The 19,453-nt window shown below is 35.8% G+C and overlaps 1 protein-coding gene across 5 annotated transcripts in view; it reads left to right on the forward strand.

Annotated features, from left to right (window-relative positions):
- Window positions 1-19,453, forward strand: part of ALLC (allantoicase) — a 55,536-nt gene that overhangs the window by 11,472 nt on the left and 24,611 nt on the right. For 3 of the 5 annotated variants that reach the window (XM_031951177.1, XM_031951176.1, XM_031951179.1), the window contains one exon: window positions 5,882-5,976. In XM_031951177.1, coding sequence (XP_031807037.1) covers window positions 5,887-5,976 — 90 coding nt within the window. In that variant the 5' untranslated portion in view covers window positions 5,882-5,886. Of the gene's footprint in view, window positions 1-20; window positions 41-5,490; window positions 5,581-5,881; window positions 5,977-19,453 lie in introns of those variants that run through there. The other 2 variants (XM_031951178.1, XM_023494649.2) reach the window with 2 other exon arrangements.

Below are 19,453 nucleotides of genomic sequence, written 5' to 3' on the forward strand. Positions count from 1 at the left end.
TGGGAAAAGAGCCAATAATTCAGTTCATTTGGAAAGTAGGGTAAGTACTTGGGGAAGGGGGATAATAGTATATAATAAGGCTGAAAAGTATGTTAGAGCCAGATGGTAGTGGGATCTTGAATTCTAGGCTAAGGAGTTTGGATTTGACTCAGTGTTAGTGAATCCAGTGAAGGTTTTTGAGCCAGGAAATGATGCAATCAGAATTGTGCAAGAGCTCTGATTCTCGAGCCAGAAGATCTGAGTTTGAATATCAGATGCTCTGTCACTCCCTACTTGTGTAATTCCGAGAAAATTGTTTCCATTTCTGGGTCGGCATTTTTTAAAATCTTTTGAATGATGTTGTTGAACCAGGATAATATCTAAGATCTTTTTCTAAATAAGTGATCCCATGATCTGACAGCTGTGTAGAGGATGGATATTAGAGCAGAAAGAGAATGGAGGTGGATAGATAAATTAAGAGGCTCTTTCAATAGTCCAAATAAGAGGGCCTAGGCTAGGGTGGTGATATTGGGAATAGAAAGGAGCATATAGATGTGAATGACATCTCATCTTGTTGGACAGAAAAGGATAAGTATTTCTAGGATTGACAACGAAAGTGAAAGTAATCAAATTGATTTGGGACTAAAAGTCAGCCCTCTGATTTCTGCCCCCCCCCCTTTTCCAAGGCCACAGGCAAAAGGTTCTCAGATACCATCTATTAGCTCAGTAATAAGATTTAAAAGGATGGCATTAGAGAATTTTGAATGAACCCTGGGTGCATGATTCTGTTTACAAGCACTTAGATTATTGCTAAGAACTTAATGAAAATGTGATGAAATTGAATGAGGGGCATGCAGCCTGCAATAATATTAGTGAGGGGTAACTGCAGTACCACAGGAGAGAAGAAATTAAGAAAGGGAAAGAATCCAATACCTTAAGGTGAAAGGTGTTTGCAGAAAGTAATGAATTGGTTTGTTTACTAAGGGAAAGCAGTCCCTTCTGCCACCCTAGGCAGGAATAGAATTATGATGTGGGATAAAGAGCAGTGCATTCAAACCTCTTTCCTGGGTCTGATCTCTGTCCTGGTCCTATCACAGCCTCACAGCCTCTCTGAAATTATTGAGGATTCAACTGAGTGAGACAATTCATTGTCATCCGACTCAAAGATGTACTTGAAATCCTGAGCCTTTTTCAGAAATTCTTAGCTTTGCAGAATTTTGTGGAAATGGAATGGGTTATTTGAGGCCAGAGGTGTTAATTTTGTATTCTGGTTGGAGCTGGCTATCACCAGAAATCATCCCCCTGACTAACAAAAGCTCCTTGACCTCTTCTTTCCTTTTCTCTTCTCTGAGGCCTAAAATTTTTACCATTCGAGAAGTTTTCACAGAATTGTAGATTGTTGACACTGAGTCACTTAATCCAACACTCTTGTTTTACAGATGAGGCAAACAGGGCTGGAGAGAAGTAATTTGCCTGAGATCTTGCAAATAGAGATATTCAACACAAAATTTAGGACTTATACCCTAATCTTTTGATTCTAAATTCAATACTTTATTACATTATGATAGATTAAGACCCTGACTTCACTCTTTTTGAAATAATTTTTAAAATGGGATAGACTTTTAAATAAATAGCATTTATTTAATACTTAATTCAATAAGGATTAATTCAATAATCCTGTTGCCCAAAAGATTTCCAGAAGACAAAATCACAGAATCACATTCATGGAAAATACTTTGGTGATCATCCAGTGTAATCATAGTGTGTGTTAGAGCATTGGGTTTGAAATCCAGTTCTACTTAAGTGTTACATGTGTTGGGCAAATCTCTACCTCTCTATCTCTCTATTTTTTCTTCTGGAAAATGAAGGGGCTAGATCCTTATCTGAAATCCTAAGGGATCTTCTAACTTTAGATTCTATGAACTCTGCCATTTTAATTTGATTTATCTACCTGTCTTTCAACTATACCTCAATGCTACTTAAAGTTATTAAACTGAATTAATCTATACCTGTAGGGACATAAGGACAAGTGAGCTTCAAAGATTGAATTTAGGGACATGTATAGGTAAATTTAGAGACTGGGTTTCCCAAAGAAGGGTAAGACTGTGTAAGGTGTTATGACTGATATTTTTCAGCATGACACTCTTGGCCTCCTAGGGTGCTATTGTTAAATAGCTGGGGGTACAAAGTGGGCAAAAGACAGTGTGTTCGCAAGGACCTCATTGTCTAATGGAGGAAACCACCTGCAAATAATAATGAACAAACAGGATAGATTGGAAATAATTAACAGAGGGAAGGTAAAAGGTTTCTTCTAGAATGGCAGGCATTGAAGGAAGCCAGAGTAGAGATGAGGAAGGAATACATTTGAGCATGGGTCAAAGATAGTGAAAATATTCAGAGTTGGAGAATATTTCATCTGAGGAGCAGCAGAAACTTCAGTGTCACTGGATCACTGATTTCTTGTAGGTGACTAAGATCTTCAAACTAAAGGCTGGTTGACTACTTGTCAGTTATATTGTGTTGGAAGCTTAGTTTTGGAATCAATTGGACTAACTAACCACTCAGGTCTTTTCCAGATCTGAAATTGTGTGATTCTGTGATGCCTGTTTATATATAGAGAGAGTGGATTCTAGTTAATGCCAGCTTCTCGATCTCTCTGAGAAAAGCCTTATATATGGGAGTCCTAGAAGGATCAGATTTTTCATCTAAGAGTTGAAGTCTAATTTTATTTTCATTTTTCTTTGCTGTTATTATCTCTGGGAAGGTTTTTCCAAGTATCAAGAGAAAAGAAGTAACATATGAAAACTTTGTAAAATTATATATCTGTTTAGGTTGTACCACTTTTTATTTGGAAGCATGAAAAAATATTAATTTCTGACTGTGTGTATGTGCATCTATGTATATGTGAAATATGTCATAGTCTAAGGCTCTTTTGTACAATATAATATCACAGCCAGGACTGGGACGTCGTCCTTATGATTTAAGGAAATTTTGTTTTTTTTTTTGAAAGAAATCTTTATTAATTACTTACTTTTAACCAATTTGAGGCAGCTAATAAATTAGTAAATCTCCCTATGCATGATGATATTAGGGGTGATGGAGGATCGATCCTATCAGTACCCACCAGCTTTCCTCACCTGTGTATCATGGCCTCAAGTGCTCACCTTGTTTTGAAATTACAACCATCAAATAGGAGAATGGTCATACCACTAGTTTTAGAAGATCTTATTTTAGTCCAGTCTCTGCCCTTAGCTTTATGACCTCCGACTGCTCACATACATTTGCACTTCTCCTTTTTGGGGGTTATCGATCTCAATTTATTAAACAAACAAGTTAGACTAGGTAATTTTAAGGTCCTTTCAAGCTTTGACATTCTTTGAATCCATAAAGTCTCTTCTCCGAGAGAAGCAATGAAAAAGGATCACTCAATAAAAAGGGAAGGAAGCCTGAATTTTCCGTCAGTATATTGTTACGTTAAATGATTTATTTTCCATTCGTTCTGGAAGTGTCTTGCCTTGTCCTTCATAATTTGTTTTGGCCACAGTCATAGCCATATCAGAAAGTATAAGAGGTGACTAGTGACAAAATGGATAGAACTCTGGGACTAGAGTTAGGAAGAATTGAGTTCAAATCCAGCCTAAAATATTTACTAGCTATGTGACTTAATCTCAGTTTTCTATATTGTAAAATGGTGATAATAGCACTTACCTTTTAGGAATGTTGAGAGGATCAAATGAAGTGGTATTTGTAAAAAAGAAATTCCTTAACATAGTATCTGACACATGGTGTCATAAAGCTTATTTCCTTCCCTTCCCACTGAGTTCTATCTAATTACTGCTTGATTTGGCAGATTGGGTCCTGAGAGGGACTGACTATTGTTTCAGATCTGGGATAATGCCTGAAGGTTAGGGTTTCTAAAACATATGTAGAGCTCCTGAGCCCCACCTAGAATGCTTCCCAATATCAGCCATTTGAACACCGTTTTTTAAAAATGAGCCCAGAAGATGGTGACTTTCTAGAATTTTTGAAATTGCCATTGTCCTAAGATAACTATTCACATATACCTGCCAAAACAAGTAGGTGTATGTGCTAACATAAGTTAGCATGTGTTAAACATTTAATATGTATCAACTGTTGTGCTAAGTCCTGGGGAAATAATGGCATAAAACAGTTCCTGACCTCAAAGAGTTCATTGTCTAATGGGATGGATACCATGCAAACATCTATGTTCAAATAACGTATAAATTATAGATAGAACAAATTGGAGATGGTGTCAGAGGGAAAGCACCAAGATTAGGGAAAACCAAAAAAAGTTTCTTACAGAAGATAGGATTTCAACTGAGTTTTGAAAGAAACTAGGAAAGTCAGGAGGGGGAGATGAGGAAGGAGGCAGTTTCGAGGTATGGAGGACAGCCTGGTTATGGAGTTGGAGATGGAGAGTGGAGAGTTTTATGTGAGGAACAGCAGGGAGGTCAGTTTCACTGCCTTGGGTACTTGAAAGTTTCCAGACAAATTGAGCATGGGTGGGGAATTGTTCCTGAAAAGGGTAGGATTGATATGGGGAAGGAGAAGGGGAACAGGTGAATGAGGATATGTGTGTCCAGAATAAGAGATAACTTGTAAGAAAGGTTAGGACCAGAAAACCAAAATACTATTTGTATTAACATAGAGATGATCATTTTTCACGGATAATAAAATTGAGGCTCAGAATTTGAGAATACAGACTCTCCTATGAGACTGTTTCATTTTTAATTTTTATATCTTTAGCTCTTAACTCAGTACCTGACATAATAGGTGCTCAATAAATGCTTACTAAACTTAATTGAATTTACACATAATCCTTAAAGGGTACTTATAGCTATTATGAACTGCATTTTCTAAATTAAGAAAGTCCATTTCTTTAATTTCACAGATGATAAAACTGAGGCTCAGAGAGAGGTTAAGAGAACACAGACTCCTGTAAAAGACTGCTTCATTTTAATTTTTATATCCTCAGCACCTAACTCAGTGTTTGGTACATAATAGGTGCTCAATAAATGCTTGCTAAATTTAATTGAATGTATATATATTTCTTGAGGGTACTTACAACTGTTATGACCTGCATTTTTAAATTAAGCAAAGGGAGGCTAAATGACTTGCTCATGATAACAAAGCTAGTTAATTGCAAAGCCAGAATCCAAATGGAAGTTAATTCCAACTTTATCACTCCATTGTACTATATTAAGGAACATAATTTTCTGGTCAAGTACTTATGCCCTTCAAAATGTTTAAAAAATCCAAGGAAAAAAAAATAAAGATACAGTAAATATTTATCCTTTTGTAGAAGGCAGACCTGGGAGAACTTAGCCTCCTGTAGGTCATAATGTAATATTTCCAAACATTTTCTTATGTTAAAACTTAAGCTCACTTATTGTGCCAAATCTAAGCACACATTTTGTGCCAAACCACAATATTGCTTTTCCTGTTAATGTTTAAACCAAACTTTATATAAGGCTCATAGAATATTAAAACTAGACAGAACCTTAGCTATTCTCTAGTAAAAATCCTATCATTTTACTGATGAAAACATTGAGGTCTAGAGTGGAAAATCACTTACTCAAGGTCACATTTTTCTTTTTGTATTTTTCTTATTAAAAAAAAAAAGAAAATTAAGGCTCCCTACTTCAAAAAAGAAAATATAAATGAGTGGGCACTTCTGCCATTTCTTTGTAATCAGAGGAAGATTCACTGTGTATAACTTGGCCATTGTCTATCCAGGCTTCAGGCAATCTCCCTTTCACCTCTGTGATTTTCTGTATGGACTGAGATGTGGAGGGTGAGATCTTATCCACCCACTCACTGACTGGTATGGCAAGAGCAAGTAGTTCCTGCTATTTATTATGGCTTTTTGTTGATTTTGTAGGAAGAATGGCTGATTATCCTAAGGAAGGCAAAACTGATGAAATTCCAAACTTTATCCAGCTGACTGATTTGGCATCTGAGAATGTAGGAGGAAAGGTAAGTGGAATTTGCAGTCCTATTAGCACCATCAAGTATTGAATGTGCTCACCCTAAAGTCAGAAATGAGCTGATGCAAAGGCATAATTAGGGCCATAAGAATCAGGCTGCAAGAAATGCCTGCCTATTATTTTCCTTGAACAAACCTGTTATCTCTAAGGATGTCAAAAAAAGGCCCCCCCTCTTTCTAAAATAAGCGACAATACTGAGCACTCATGTCACATTTTTATAAGTTTTACAAACATTAAGTTTCTGTAAAGATAATGTTCTGCCTCCCCTTTTCCTTCCATCCCCAATTATGTTTATTTCCAACTCATATCAGTTGGCTGGGCATAGCCCAGCATAAATCAAATGTGTATCAGTCATAGAGGGAAAGATTATGTAGAATATACAAAAGAAAATAAAAGTTTTTGGATGCCTATTCTATGCATGGGTGCTACTAATATAGATTTAACAGGGCACATAGTTTTATTTATTAATTTGAATTTAATTAATTTATTTTTGTTTGTTTGTTTGTTTTTTGGCTGTGGACCTGTAATTACCCTGCTAAAGGAAGGGGAAACTTTTATCAACACAGATTAGCAATTGCTGTGCAAATTACAATCTTAGAGAGTTGTAAGTAGATGGCCAATGACTTGCTTAGGGTGTTACAGCTAATGGGTGTCAGAGATAGGATTCTAACTCTCATCTTCCTGGCTCTCACTATTCATTTACATCAAAGCTTCTTAAACTATGGGTTGTGATACCTTTTAGGTGTCAAATATATGGGTCATATGGACATGAGGGTTGCAAAATTATGATTTATTATTGAAGTAGGAGGGAAACTGTTCTCTTTATAAGGAAGCTGTGTTCCCTTTAAGATTATCACTCTGAAACTGTGTTCCTTTTATTGAAACTGTGTTCCCTTTAAGATTTATCACTCTGAAACTGTATTCCCTTTTGATCTGTGATCCCTTTTGGAGTCTCAGCCCCTCTTGGAGAAGGCATATCCCCCCGGATAAGTTAACTTTTGGGAATGCCAGGGCCTTTGATTCAATCAGAAATCCTGGTCAAAAAGCATCCCTTTGAAGTGAAGATCTGGGCTGGATACTGATAAGCATCTAAGCCTGGGAACCTGAGTCCTGAAGTCTCAAGATCCCTTTTAACGGGCAGTTTCTGGACTTACTTCTTGCAGCGGGCCAAAAAACTTGCTAGGATCCTGCCTGCTGAGAAGGCGATCTCTTCTCAGTGCCAGATAGAAGTCAGTCTCTTAGCAAACTGGTTTCTATCCAGCAATAAACTTTCATTTTTGCCATTAATAATTCAGGATAAGTGAATTCTTTCACTTTGAACTTGCAGGCTGACCAGAGGGAGATTTTAACAACTCTCTTATTGTCACTAACCTCATCACTATTTGGAATTGAGGGGATACAAACCTCATCATTTTCAGTAAATGTTTGATTTGTATATTTATTTTATATGCTTATAATGACTGAGTTGCTAAAAAAAATTTCTTGTGTAAAAAGGGGCTGTGAGTGGAAAAATTTTAAGGAATCCTGTATTATTACACCACCACTGCTTACTTTGGAATATAATCTTATATAATAAATCATTAATAATGGTTAGTATTTCTATTGTGGTTCAAGTGTTAGAAATTTTCTTCCAACAATGACCCTATGAGGTGTTATTAGCTTTTTCTTACAGATGAGGAAACTGAGACTTGAAAGGACACTAGGATCATGATCAGATAGCTAGTTCTTATGACTATAAGTTCATTGTATCTATACTGCACTCTAGCTAGATGTATTGTAACATTTTATCAGTATGTTGTGAAGCAAACTGGATTAGTCTTCATTCTCAAAATGAATGTACATTCCTACTTTTTCCAGCTTTGTTAATTAAATTCTCTAATCTCTGCTTAAATTTTTATCAGTTTTTCCCAGTTTAACTCAAAAGCCACCTCCTCCATGAAATGTTCTTTGATTGACTAGTAAGAAAATGGTCTTTATTGCCTTTAAATTCTCATAGTACCTTATCTGTACATTTGTCATGTACTCAAAATTTTTCATTTTGTATCATAGTTATTTGTGTGTTTTGTCTCCCCTTCTAGACTCCAAGCTCTCTGAAAGCAGGAACAAGTTCTCATTTACCACCTTTGTATCATCTTAAGTGCCTGGCACTTAACATTGACATTTAACATTGTTTACCTGAAAGCATGTACTTATATGCTTTTTAAATTTATGTGATCATAGGATTTAGAAGAGAAAGAGACTTGAGAGATTATTTAGTACAGGTGTTCTTAGCCTCTTTTGATTCATAGACCTCTTTGGCAGTCTGCTGAAGTTTATGGCTCCTTTCTCAAAAAAATTATAGATTTTTAAAATTCATACATTGTATATAGTAACAGCAATATTTATTTAAGAATAACTTTAAGTGAATAAGTTATTTTGTGTATTATAAATATCCAAATTAAATATAAACAACAGGAAGAAAGCTGCTATTTGCATCCGAGGAAGAACTGATGAATACATGTATAGAATAATTTTATTATATATATATATGTACATATATATGCCTATTTATGTCTAGTGATAGTCATCTCTAGGGCAGAGGAAGTGAGAGGAGAGAAAAAAAGAAGAAACAAATTTACTTGATAATTTTGTTGTATATTTGAAAGGAAGAGCAAATTGTGCATAGTAGATTTATAGTTTTGTGTACAGTCATCTTTTTATTGTACAATGTTATGGAATTTGTTTTATTCCATAAATTAAAAATAAAATAAAATAAATTTTATAATTTAAAGCAATGCTAAATTTTAGTTAGAGGTTAGTGAAAATAAAGATGTAATTTTTGTTCTTCCAAGTTCAGTGATCCCCTGAAATCCATCCAAGGAGCTTATGTGGGTTTTTGGACTTCTGGTTAAGAAACCCTGATATAGTTTAATTCACTTATTTTGCAGATGAGGAAATGAGGTCCATGGATGAGAAAGGCTTTCCCTGAAGTCATAAATCTTTTTAAAGTTTTAAAAATATGTTTTACTGAGACATTGATTTAACAATAATAATTCTATAATAGTTCATTGAATCTATGATTTCATTAATATGGGTAAACCCTCCAATAGGCAGACTGTAACTCATTGATACCTTCTCATTCTATATTACTCTTTCCCATATCCCTCATAAATGTCTCAGGAGTCTGCATAATGTCTTAGAGACCTTGCTTTGGGAAGGCTTGTTATCTTTTAACATAAGGCAACTACAAATCCAACAACATTTATTGAGTAACTGCTGTGTTTGAGGTATTGCATGGATGTGGCAAGAACAAAGGAGAATTTTGTCTTTGGGACAATTCCTTAATCAGTATTTGTTTCCAACACCCTTAACTGTCCAGTAGTATATCATCTCCACCCTGTTTCCTCAGGAACCCTTAAAAAAAGTCTCAGTGTTTGGGTTGACTTCAGATAAGCATTTCAAGATTCAAATAATTCTCCAAGTTCATCTATACTCTGAAGGTTATGAAATTTGTTTGGATAGTCTAGCAAACAAATAACCTTGTTAGGTCACTTTTCTCCATTTCTTTTAATATTATTATTTTTCATTTTTGCCCAGGGTCACAACAGCTAAGGAAGTGTTAAGTGTCTGAGATCAGATTTGAACTCAGGCCCTCCTGATTTCAGGGCTGGTGTTCTAACCACTGTACCACTTAACTTCCCTTTGCCTTTTCTTTTAATCTCCTGTCCCCTTTTCTTTTACAGTTTCTTCCGTTTCCTCCATTTCTTCAGCAGCAATGATATTGGGGGAAGAGCCCTGGGCTTGGTAGTGATGGTAAGCTGAGTGATCATCAGAATCTTGGCTCTGCTTCTTACTACATGAGCTGGGACAAATCATTTTACCCCTCTTATCTCACTCGGTTTTACCATCAGGAAAATGGGAATAATAATTTTACTACCTCCCCCATAGGCTCATTGTGAAGAAGCTCTTCATAAATCCTTAGAGCACAAGAGAGATGAGAGCTATTATCATCATTCCTTTCTTATGCTATATCAGTTCTTTGACTCTAATTTGGGGGGAAAATATGGAAGTTTTCCCTTCTTCTCATCAGGTTTCTCTGATTATTAGTAGTTCTAACAACTTGACCAAGAAATAAAAGAAAATGGAATTGGATTTAGGATTGAAAGGGATTGAGATGATTTGGTTCCACTCCTACTATTCCCCCATTTTACAGATGAAGAAGTTTTAGAGAGGTTAAAAATTTAACCCAAAATAACATGGACAAAGAAATAACATAGCCAGTATTTAACCAGAGATCCTTTCTGATTTTAATATTGCTGTTACTTTCAGCTTTATCATGCTTGATGGACTCTAGTAGAGAAAGACCCTAGGTATAAATTCCTCTAGCATCTCTGTTACCAAACCTTCAGTCTATGTAGGTAATAGATGCATTGAGTTTTATCAAGAGCAAAGGACAGAAATCTATCACCACAATTATCTCTAAAATGAGGTTAATTTCTATTCATATAAAAAGGTGCTCTAAATCACTATTGATCAGAGAAATGCAAATTAAGACAACTTTGAGGTACCACTACACACCTATGATTGACTAATATGACAGGAAAAGATAATGATAAATGTTGGAGGGGCTTGTGGGAAAACTGGGAAAACTAGGACACTAATACATTGTTGGTGAAGTTATGAACTGATCCAACCATTCTGGAGAGCAATTTGGAACTATGGCCAAAGGGGTATCAAACTGTGCATACCTTTGATCCAGCAGTGTCTCTATTGGGCCTGTATCCCAAAGAGATAGTAAAAAAAGGAAAATGACTCACATATTAAAAAATGTTTGTATAAGCAGCCCTTTTTATGCTGGCAAGGAACTGAAAACTGAGTTGGTTGTTTATCAGTTAGGGAATGGCTGAATAAGTTGTGGTATATTGAATGTTATAGAATATTATTGTTCTGCAAGAAATGAGCAGCAGGATGATTTTACAGAGACTTGGAGAGACTTACACGAACTGATTCTAAGTGAATTGAGTAGAATCAGGAGAACATTGTATACAGTAAATAACAAGATGATTATATGATGATCAACTGTGATGGACTTGGCTCTTTTCAACATTGAGGTGATTCAGGCCAATTCCAATAGACTTGTGGATGATGGAGAGATGGAGAGCTATCTGAATCCATAAAGAGGACTATGGGATCTGAATATGGATCACAACATAGTATTTTCACTTTTTTTTGTTTGCTTGATTTTTGTTTTCTTTCCCATTTTTTTCTCTTTTTGATCTGATTTTTCTTATGCAGCATGATAATTGTGGAAATATGTATTGAAGAATTGCACATATTTAACATATATTGAATTACTTGCTGTCTGGGGAGGGGAAAAGAAAGGAGAAAAATTTGGAACGCAAGGTTTTGCAAGGATGAATGTTAAAAGTTATCTTTGCATATATTTTGAAATAAAAAGCAATTATTTAAAAAATAGAATAGAATAGAAAAAATAGAAAAATAGAATAAAAGTGATCTCTAATTCTTTTAAGTTAAGTATCTAGGGTAGTGTAACTGGAGATTTGCCTTATGTTGCTGAAATTCAGAGAAGATAAAAAGAGAGGGGGGTAGCTAGGTAGTGTAGTGGTTAGAAAACCAGCCCTAAAAGTCAGGAGGATTAGAGTTCCAATATGGTTTCAGACACTTAACACTTCCTAGCTGTGTGACCCTGGGCAACTCATTTAACTCCAGCTGCCAATTGCATCAGGGGAAAAAAAAGAGGAAGGGGAGGTATAAATAATTCCTACAGGTATCTAGAATTGTGTAGTCTAATGTTCTCTTCTCTAAAATGCAATGTTCTCTGGGAGCAGATTTCTTGCTCTTCTGGAGGTAGCCTTCATTTCAGTTCAGAGTAATAATCAGCTCAAATGCAGCCAGCTGTTGTTAAAGTCCAGTCCTTTATTGTCTCTTCCAAAATAGCCCGCTTAGTTTTCTTAGAGGCCTATATCTCTTCTTGGTTCCTAGAGCTTTTGTTGCTAGTCCTTTAGCTCTTCCAGCTTCTGCCTCTAGTTCAACTCTGACTTCCAAGCCTCCAGCCAGCACAAAGTTGGAATATGGAATGAAATTGGCTCTGCCTCTGAGAGTGGGATTGTGGATTCTCTCTGGGCTTGTGGGAACTCCTGGACTGAATCCTGACTTGTGAATCTCCCAGAGTCTCTAGTGACTTGAACTGTCTTAAATGTGTGAACTCTAATGTGTGAACCAATGTGTGAACTCTCTCAAAGGTGTGAACTCCAAAAGTGTGAACCAAGTACATAATATTGTTTCTATCAACTCCAGTGACTTAGCACCTTGTAAGAATCATAACAGTGTAGATTCTGGAATCAAATCAGAAATGGGTTCATAAGGGTTCATCTAATCTAGTCATCTGAACAAGGATTCCCCCCCCCCCCCCCCATAGCTTCCCTGACAACTGACATCTACGCCTAAGCAGTAGTATTGCTACCCAATAGCATTTACTTAGTGAGAATTATTATTTAAAAGCGGGAGCTATCAGATGGATTGCTTCTTTCATGTTAGTAAACTACTCTTTCTGTCTACTTGCCCTGAGCACATATTATAGTTCTTGCTCTAAGTAAGAGAATTTTATCATGGTTTTGTCTCATTCTATTTTATTGTCCTGACCTCTACTTTTATCAGTAAAATAGCTGCTAAAAAATGTAGGTGATAGAGGGCTTCTTATTAAAGACAGTTTAGTTGGCTTATTCTCCTGTGCCATTCTGCCTTTGACAGCTGCACATGGAATTAGAAAGTCAGAAATGCACCAAGTGACAGGCATGAGGCACTTTCCAGTTGTAGAATTCTTTGCCTCCCGTGGTTCTCTTTGTTGAATATTCTAATCCTTAAATTATGGTACAAATTTATTTCTGTCTTCATAGTTGGAGTGAGGCATGTTCTACTTTCTTTTTCAAGAATATTTGCCATATTTTGTAATGTTTATATAATTTTACAGTTAATCAAACCCCCTTCTGCCCCTTAAGAAAGAAGTCTTGACATGCTGAACCACAGGCCCTTCTCTCTTGGGGGCAGAAAAGGGGGCTTCTGTTTGCAAACATCATTTTCCTCACTCTGAAATTAATTAAACTTATGTTTGTTTGCTAATTCTTCTGTCTCTAGCCTGTTTTGTTTGTTTAGCTCCAGGTGTTTATAGGTTAGAGGCCAGTTTCCAGTCCAGTTGACAGCTTAGATATGACATGCTATTACTCCCATCAAGTTCAAATTCCAAATTCCAGTGGGCAACCATCCTAGATTCTTGGCCTTTAGGACTTTGTTCCTGGTCAAGTTCCTGGTCAAGCCTGTATTTTTAAAAAATAGTATTTTATTTTTCCAAATACATGCAAAGATAGTTTTCAACATTCACTTTGTAAAACCTTGTGTTCCAAATTTTTCTCCCTTTCCTCCTCATAAATAAAAATAAACTTTTATTTATTGTTTGATAGAATTTGATAAAATTTGATAAAATTTAAGTTCCCTCCTTCTACCTCATGCGAAGTTAAAAAAAAAAAATCAAAAGAGGAAAAATCAAGAGAATAAGTAAAAAAAACCCCAAGCAAGCAAATAATAACAAAGTGAAAATACTATGCTTTGATCCATGATTCAGTCTCCATAGTTTTCTCTCTGAATGTGGATGGCATTTTCCATCATAAGTCTATTGAAGTTGCCTTGAATCACCTCATTGTTGAAAAGCGCCAAGTCCATCAAAGCAGATCATCACATAATCTTGTTACTGTATATAATGTTCTCTTGGTTCTCTGCTCACTTCATTAAGCACATCAGGTCATGTAAGTTTTTCCAACAAGCCTGGATTCTTAGATTCCTAGGTTTCCCTGTCTCATTGTAAATCTTTAAATACTTTACAAATGTAAGTTGTTATTATCCTGAGACACTTAATAAGCTAGTGTAGATTTGTAACTTTCAGAGACTGGAAGTCTCTGAAGAAGGTTCAACCTTTGATTCTGCATCCATTTCATTTTAGAATTTAGATTTCAGTGCCACAAAGGCAGAAAATCCACTTTCACAAACATATGTTGTGGGAAAAGGCATAAAGTACTTCACATTTTAGTAGGTAGTTTTGAAAACTCAAAAAGAATGTGGAAACTGAAATCAGACTGAGTCTCTAAACTGAAATACGCCTGATGCTCTTGAGTGAAAATTGGTTTTAAAGACTTGTCACCTGAAAATTCTTGTAAGCCATACTGATGTTTTGATGCCAGATTTGGGACTATGAGATTATGGACATTGTTAAAAGGGTTTCTAAACTAGCCCTATCTTAACTCAGAATTGGGGCTAAGTCCTCTTTAAAGTAGGGGTTGGGGACTTTACAAAGCTTCATTCATGTTACTTTTTGTCTAATAGTAGCAGCATTTCAGATATGATGAACAAATCTTGATACATACATGGATTTTTTTAGGTTCTTCCAATAGCTCTTAGAGGCCCTCGAGGAATTGGGAATTCTTGGTTCCAGATCTTTAAGATAAAAATTTATTTTATAAAACCTGTGATTCTATGGTCTTGTACAGCTAAAAAAGTAAGAAGAGAAAACAGATATACAGCATGATATAAGACTTACAGCTTAGGAACACTTAAGCCAGTTTAGGAAAAAGTTGTATATCAAGGAGAAATTCTGGATCATTAAGTGGTTTGTGGTGTGTTTTTGATGGAAGCCACATTCCCCATTGGGAAATTCTACAGCTCTTTCAATGATTCCAAGCTGCTCACTACCACAAAAGCCCATTTCTTTAACAATGATATTCTCCTGATGATACTTTGTGGCTGTGAAACTTGGCCACTATGATGTCAGAAGAATCACAAATGCAGGTGAGCTGGAGGGTGGTAGAGAAAGTGCATAGAAGGCAGTAACATTTTTCTAATGATAGTTTGAGCAAGTTAAATGGTCTCAAAGATGGCATCGAGGCTGTGATTCAACAAGGAAGTGGGCTATTCTGGTAGAAAAATGCAAGGAGAATAAACAGACATAAGCAGACTTACTATGGTATCTATGGCATATCAAAGGCATCAGAGGAAAACTTCCACAGCTTTCTATTGATCCTGTATAATTTATGGAATGACACAGATTAAGAATTGTATGTGATACGAAAGCAAGGAAAAAATGCAATTAGTGCTGGGGGAGGGATTATAGGCATAATAATTATGGAGAGAAGCACAGAGAAAAGGGGAGAGGTGGGATAGAATCCAGTCAGACAAACAATTGGAAAACCTCACTTGTTTACAAGAAAATAGTTGCCTCATTTCTTCTGATTGATCACTCCATCTATGAACCTAGTATTTATTAAAAAACTTAATCTGAGATTTTGATAATAGGCACTGAGAATAGAAAGATAGTAGTGAAACAATCCATGCCCTCATGGAGCTTACATAGGAGAGCATGGGTATGGTCATTGGGTAGGATACCTGTTGTCCTGGGGGAATCATCCTATATGCAATAGTAATAAGAACCTTCAGTTAGATACCATTATATATACACTATCTTATTTATTATCTTATTCAGAGACAGAGGTACAATGGTTAGAATGTTGAACCTAGAATTAGGAAGACATGAGTTCAAATACAGCTTCAGAAACGTAATAGCTATATAACCCTAGGCAAGTCACTTAATCTGCCTAACAACTGTAAAAATGGGAATAAGAACATTATCTAGTTCCCAGTGTTATAATGAGGATCAAATAAATGCAAAGTATTTAGTACAGTTGCCTAATACTATATAGTTTATATAAATGCTTGCTATTATTATTGCTATTCAATTTGACATAATTTTTTTATTATTAAAGCTTTTTATTTTCAAAACATATGCATGGATAATTTTTCAACATTGACCCTTAAAAACCTTTTGTTCCAAATTTTCCTCTCCTTTCTCTCACTGCCTCCCTTAGATGGCAAGTAATCCAATATATGTTAAACATGTTAAATCCAATATATGTATACATATTTATACAATAATCTTGCTGCACAAGAAAAATCAGATCAAAAATTGAAAAAAAAAGAAAACAAAATGCAAGTAAACAACAAAAAAAGTGAAAATGCTATATTGTAATGCACACTTAGTTCCTATATGACATATTTATAAAGTGCTTACCACAGTATCTAGCACACAGTAGGAACTAAATAAATGCTATCTATTATTATTATTATAAGGATCTCATAACAACCCTTTGAAGTTAGGTGCTTATAAATATTCACCATTTTATAGATGAGGAAACTGAGACAGAAAGATCCAGTAACTTGAGCATGGTCATACAATATCAAAAGATGAGATTTAATCCTAAATCTTCTTAACTCCAAGTCACAGATAGTTCTATGACATGTGAAAATAATACTGGGTATAGGATTAGATAATTTGGGTTCAAAATCCCTGATTTTCAGTTACTAACTCTGTGATCTTGGGCAAATCAATTCACCTGGGATTTTGTTTTCTCATCTATGAAATGAGGATAATCTATTGTGAAGGTCATTGGAGATAATGAGTCAGCAATCTGAGTTAAATGAGATAATGGAAATTTACTGGGCATCGAATTAGAGAATTTGGGTTCAAAATCCATGTTTTTCAGTTACTGTGTGATCTTTAGCAAATCAATTCATCTGGAATTTTGTTTTCTCACCTATGAAATGGGGATAATCTGTTATGAAGGTCAATGGAGATAGTCAGTAGTATGAATCAAATGAAGTCATTTAAACTTTAAAGCTTTGGATAGATGTCTTCAAAGTCATCTGAGGTTTGAGGACAAGTGAGATAAAATTACTATCTGTTCTCAACTTGTCTAAAATCATTAAAGCCTTAGTGATACATGACGTAAAACAACTTGTTGGCAAACAATTATTGATGCTTCATTGTTAGGACATGTAGGATAAACTAGAGGTGGGTTGGCAGCCTTTTGCAAGTGACTGGCAGTTTTCACTGTTCCTCTCCTGTAAATATTTGTGTGCCAATGACACATTTGCAGGTGGTAAAGATGTGGAGGCTCAGGTTGGCAATAGACTGAAGGCCATTCACCTATGACTTTTTTTTTTTCAATTCAACACTCATTTTATTAACATTTTCACTATATGCTACATGATGCATATTCTGCATGCAACAGGTTTCATGGACAACAGTTAGAAACAACATTTTCTTATGACCTATTGAAGAATAGACTTGAGAGAGACCCTGGGAATGAGTTGAGGCAGGGAGGCTATCCCTTTTAGGATGACAGAGGCATGGACAGGACAACTTGGGCCACTTGAGGACAGCTTTGAACCTCAAGCTTTTAGGAACATCCCAGGAGAAATCTAAGCCTTGGTTTCTAGGACCAGGAATGTGGGAAAGGACAAAACGAAGAATAGGGAAGTGGGTTGATATATCCCTATTACATGTACTGATACAGTCATGAGCTTCTGTCCATAGCCCCTAGTAGCTGTCAATTTATTTTTTAGCAGTCTGGAATGCAGTTTAAAATCATTTCACTTGAGAGTCAGCATGGTATAAATGGTTAGAGTGCTGGAACTAAGTTGGGTTCAAATCTGCCTCAAAATACTTACTAGCTGTGGAGAAAGTTATTTAATCTCCTTGGGCCCCAGTTTCCTTATTTGCAAACTTCTGGCTCTAAATTTATGACCACATAAGGAGGGAGAGTGTTGTAAGAAACCTAAGGTAAAGCCTTACTTTATCAATTAAGGCAAACTGAGGAAATGAGACAAAAGGAACTTTCTAACACACCAAGGCAGCAGGACTTGGTGGACCAGCCAGAATCAATCTGTGCTCTGTTTTTTATAGACAGCAGTAAGCAATTTCCATATAATGCAAAGAAAATCTTGTTCCACAAATGGGCAGATGGAATTAGTGCTGTTTCAATTATTGATTGGGCTATGTAATTTATAAAGAGATGGAATTAAGATTACCTAGCATGTGGGAGGTCTTGGGATGCAAGTGGAGGACTTGGCCTTTAGGTCATCTGAAAGTGAAAGAAATATTTTATTAATTGTAATACATAAAATGACCAATTAGGAAAGCAATGTGAAAAGATAAAAAGCTGTAAGATCCCAGAAATCAGACATCTAGAGGTAGAAGAGACCATAAAAGTAATGGAATCCAACCAAGAAACTGAGGGCCCAGCAAAGCCCTTGTCCAAGGTCACATTAATGGTAAATGGAAGAGGGAGGAACAAAGGAATCAAACAAGCATTTATTAAATTACTGTGTGCCTCAAGCTCTGTGCTAAGAAATTTACAAGTATTGTCTCTCTTGAGCCTCACAATAGTCTCAGGAGGAAACTGGATTTTAACCCAGCTGTTCTAACTCTAGGGCTGCTAGGTGATATCATAAAGTGCTGGGTTAGGAGTCAGGAAAACTTGAGTTCAAATCCAGTCTCAGATGCTTAGTGAATGTGTGACTTTAAACAAGTCATAATCCTTTTTTTTTGCCACAGTTTCCTCATCTGTAAAATGAGCTTGAGAAGTAAATAACATACAAATCATTGCTGTACCTTTGTCAAGAAAACCCCAAATGGTATCATGAAGAGTCAAACTGACTGAACAGCAACAACTCTAGAGAGAGCTAATATTATTGCTCAGTCATGTCTGACTCTTCATGACACCATGTGGAATTTTTTGATAAAAGATATAGGAATGGTTTGTTTGCTATTTCCTTCTCCAGATCATTTTATAGATGAGGAGCTAGGCAAACAGGATTAAGTGACTTGCTCAGGGTCACAGGTTAAGTTTCTCAGGCTTGCTTTTGAACTCGGGAAGATGAGTCTTCCTAGGCCCAGCATTTTTATCTACTATGGTACCACTTAACTGTATCTACTATACCACACTATTAAAACTCGGACATGATAATTGAGTAAAAATATATAGTGTGATTTATTTTGCATCATATTTGATGCATAATTACATTTTTTGATTGATACATGATTGATTGAAACATTGATACATATTTGATGAAATATGTAATAATACTGGTGAAAATTTTATGTTGGGTCTTTTAAATTAAAAGAAAAAAAAACCTTTTAAAGAAGGTATTATTATTTCTTGTAGAATATTCTGGGTGCCCTGGATTTAAATCTGGGTTGAAGATCTAACTACTAGCTGTACTGTGAATCTTGCTTCCTCACTTATTAAATGGGTATAAATAATATGTATCCCTCTTATCTCAAAGGGCTAAGAGGACATTTTAGTATATGGTAAAACCCCTGTAAAAAAAAAAAAGTAAGCTCACTTTCTCATGACTCAAATTTAGTGCCTGCTATTAGAAGTGTAATTGGGCCTGGCTAGCAGTGGGTTTGACCCAGGGACACATTTACCTCTTTTCTGCAAAGCCTTTGCTTCTTAAAAAGAAGAACTTTGCTTTTCCTCCACTGTGCTTTTCTTGTTCTTTTTGCAAAGGGTAAGAAATTATCGCCTCTGCATCCAGATGGTTAAAGGGAATTGTGAACAAAGGGTGGGAGAGGAGAGATT

Source organism: Sarcophilus harrisii, chromosome 2 (assembly GCF_902635505.1).
Source record: "Sarcophilus harrisii chromosome 2, mSarHar1.11, whole genome shotgun sequence".
NCBI classification, from domain to species: Eukaryota; Metazoa; Chordata; class Mammalia; order Dasyuromorphia; family Dasyuridae; genus Sarcophilus; species Sarcophilus harrisii.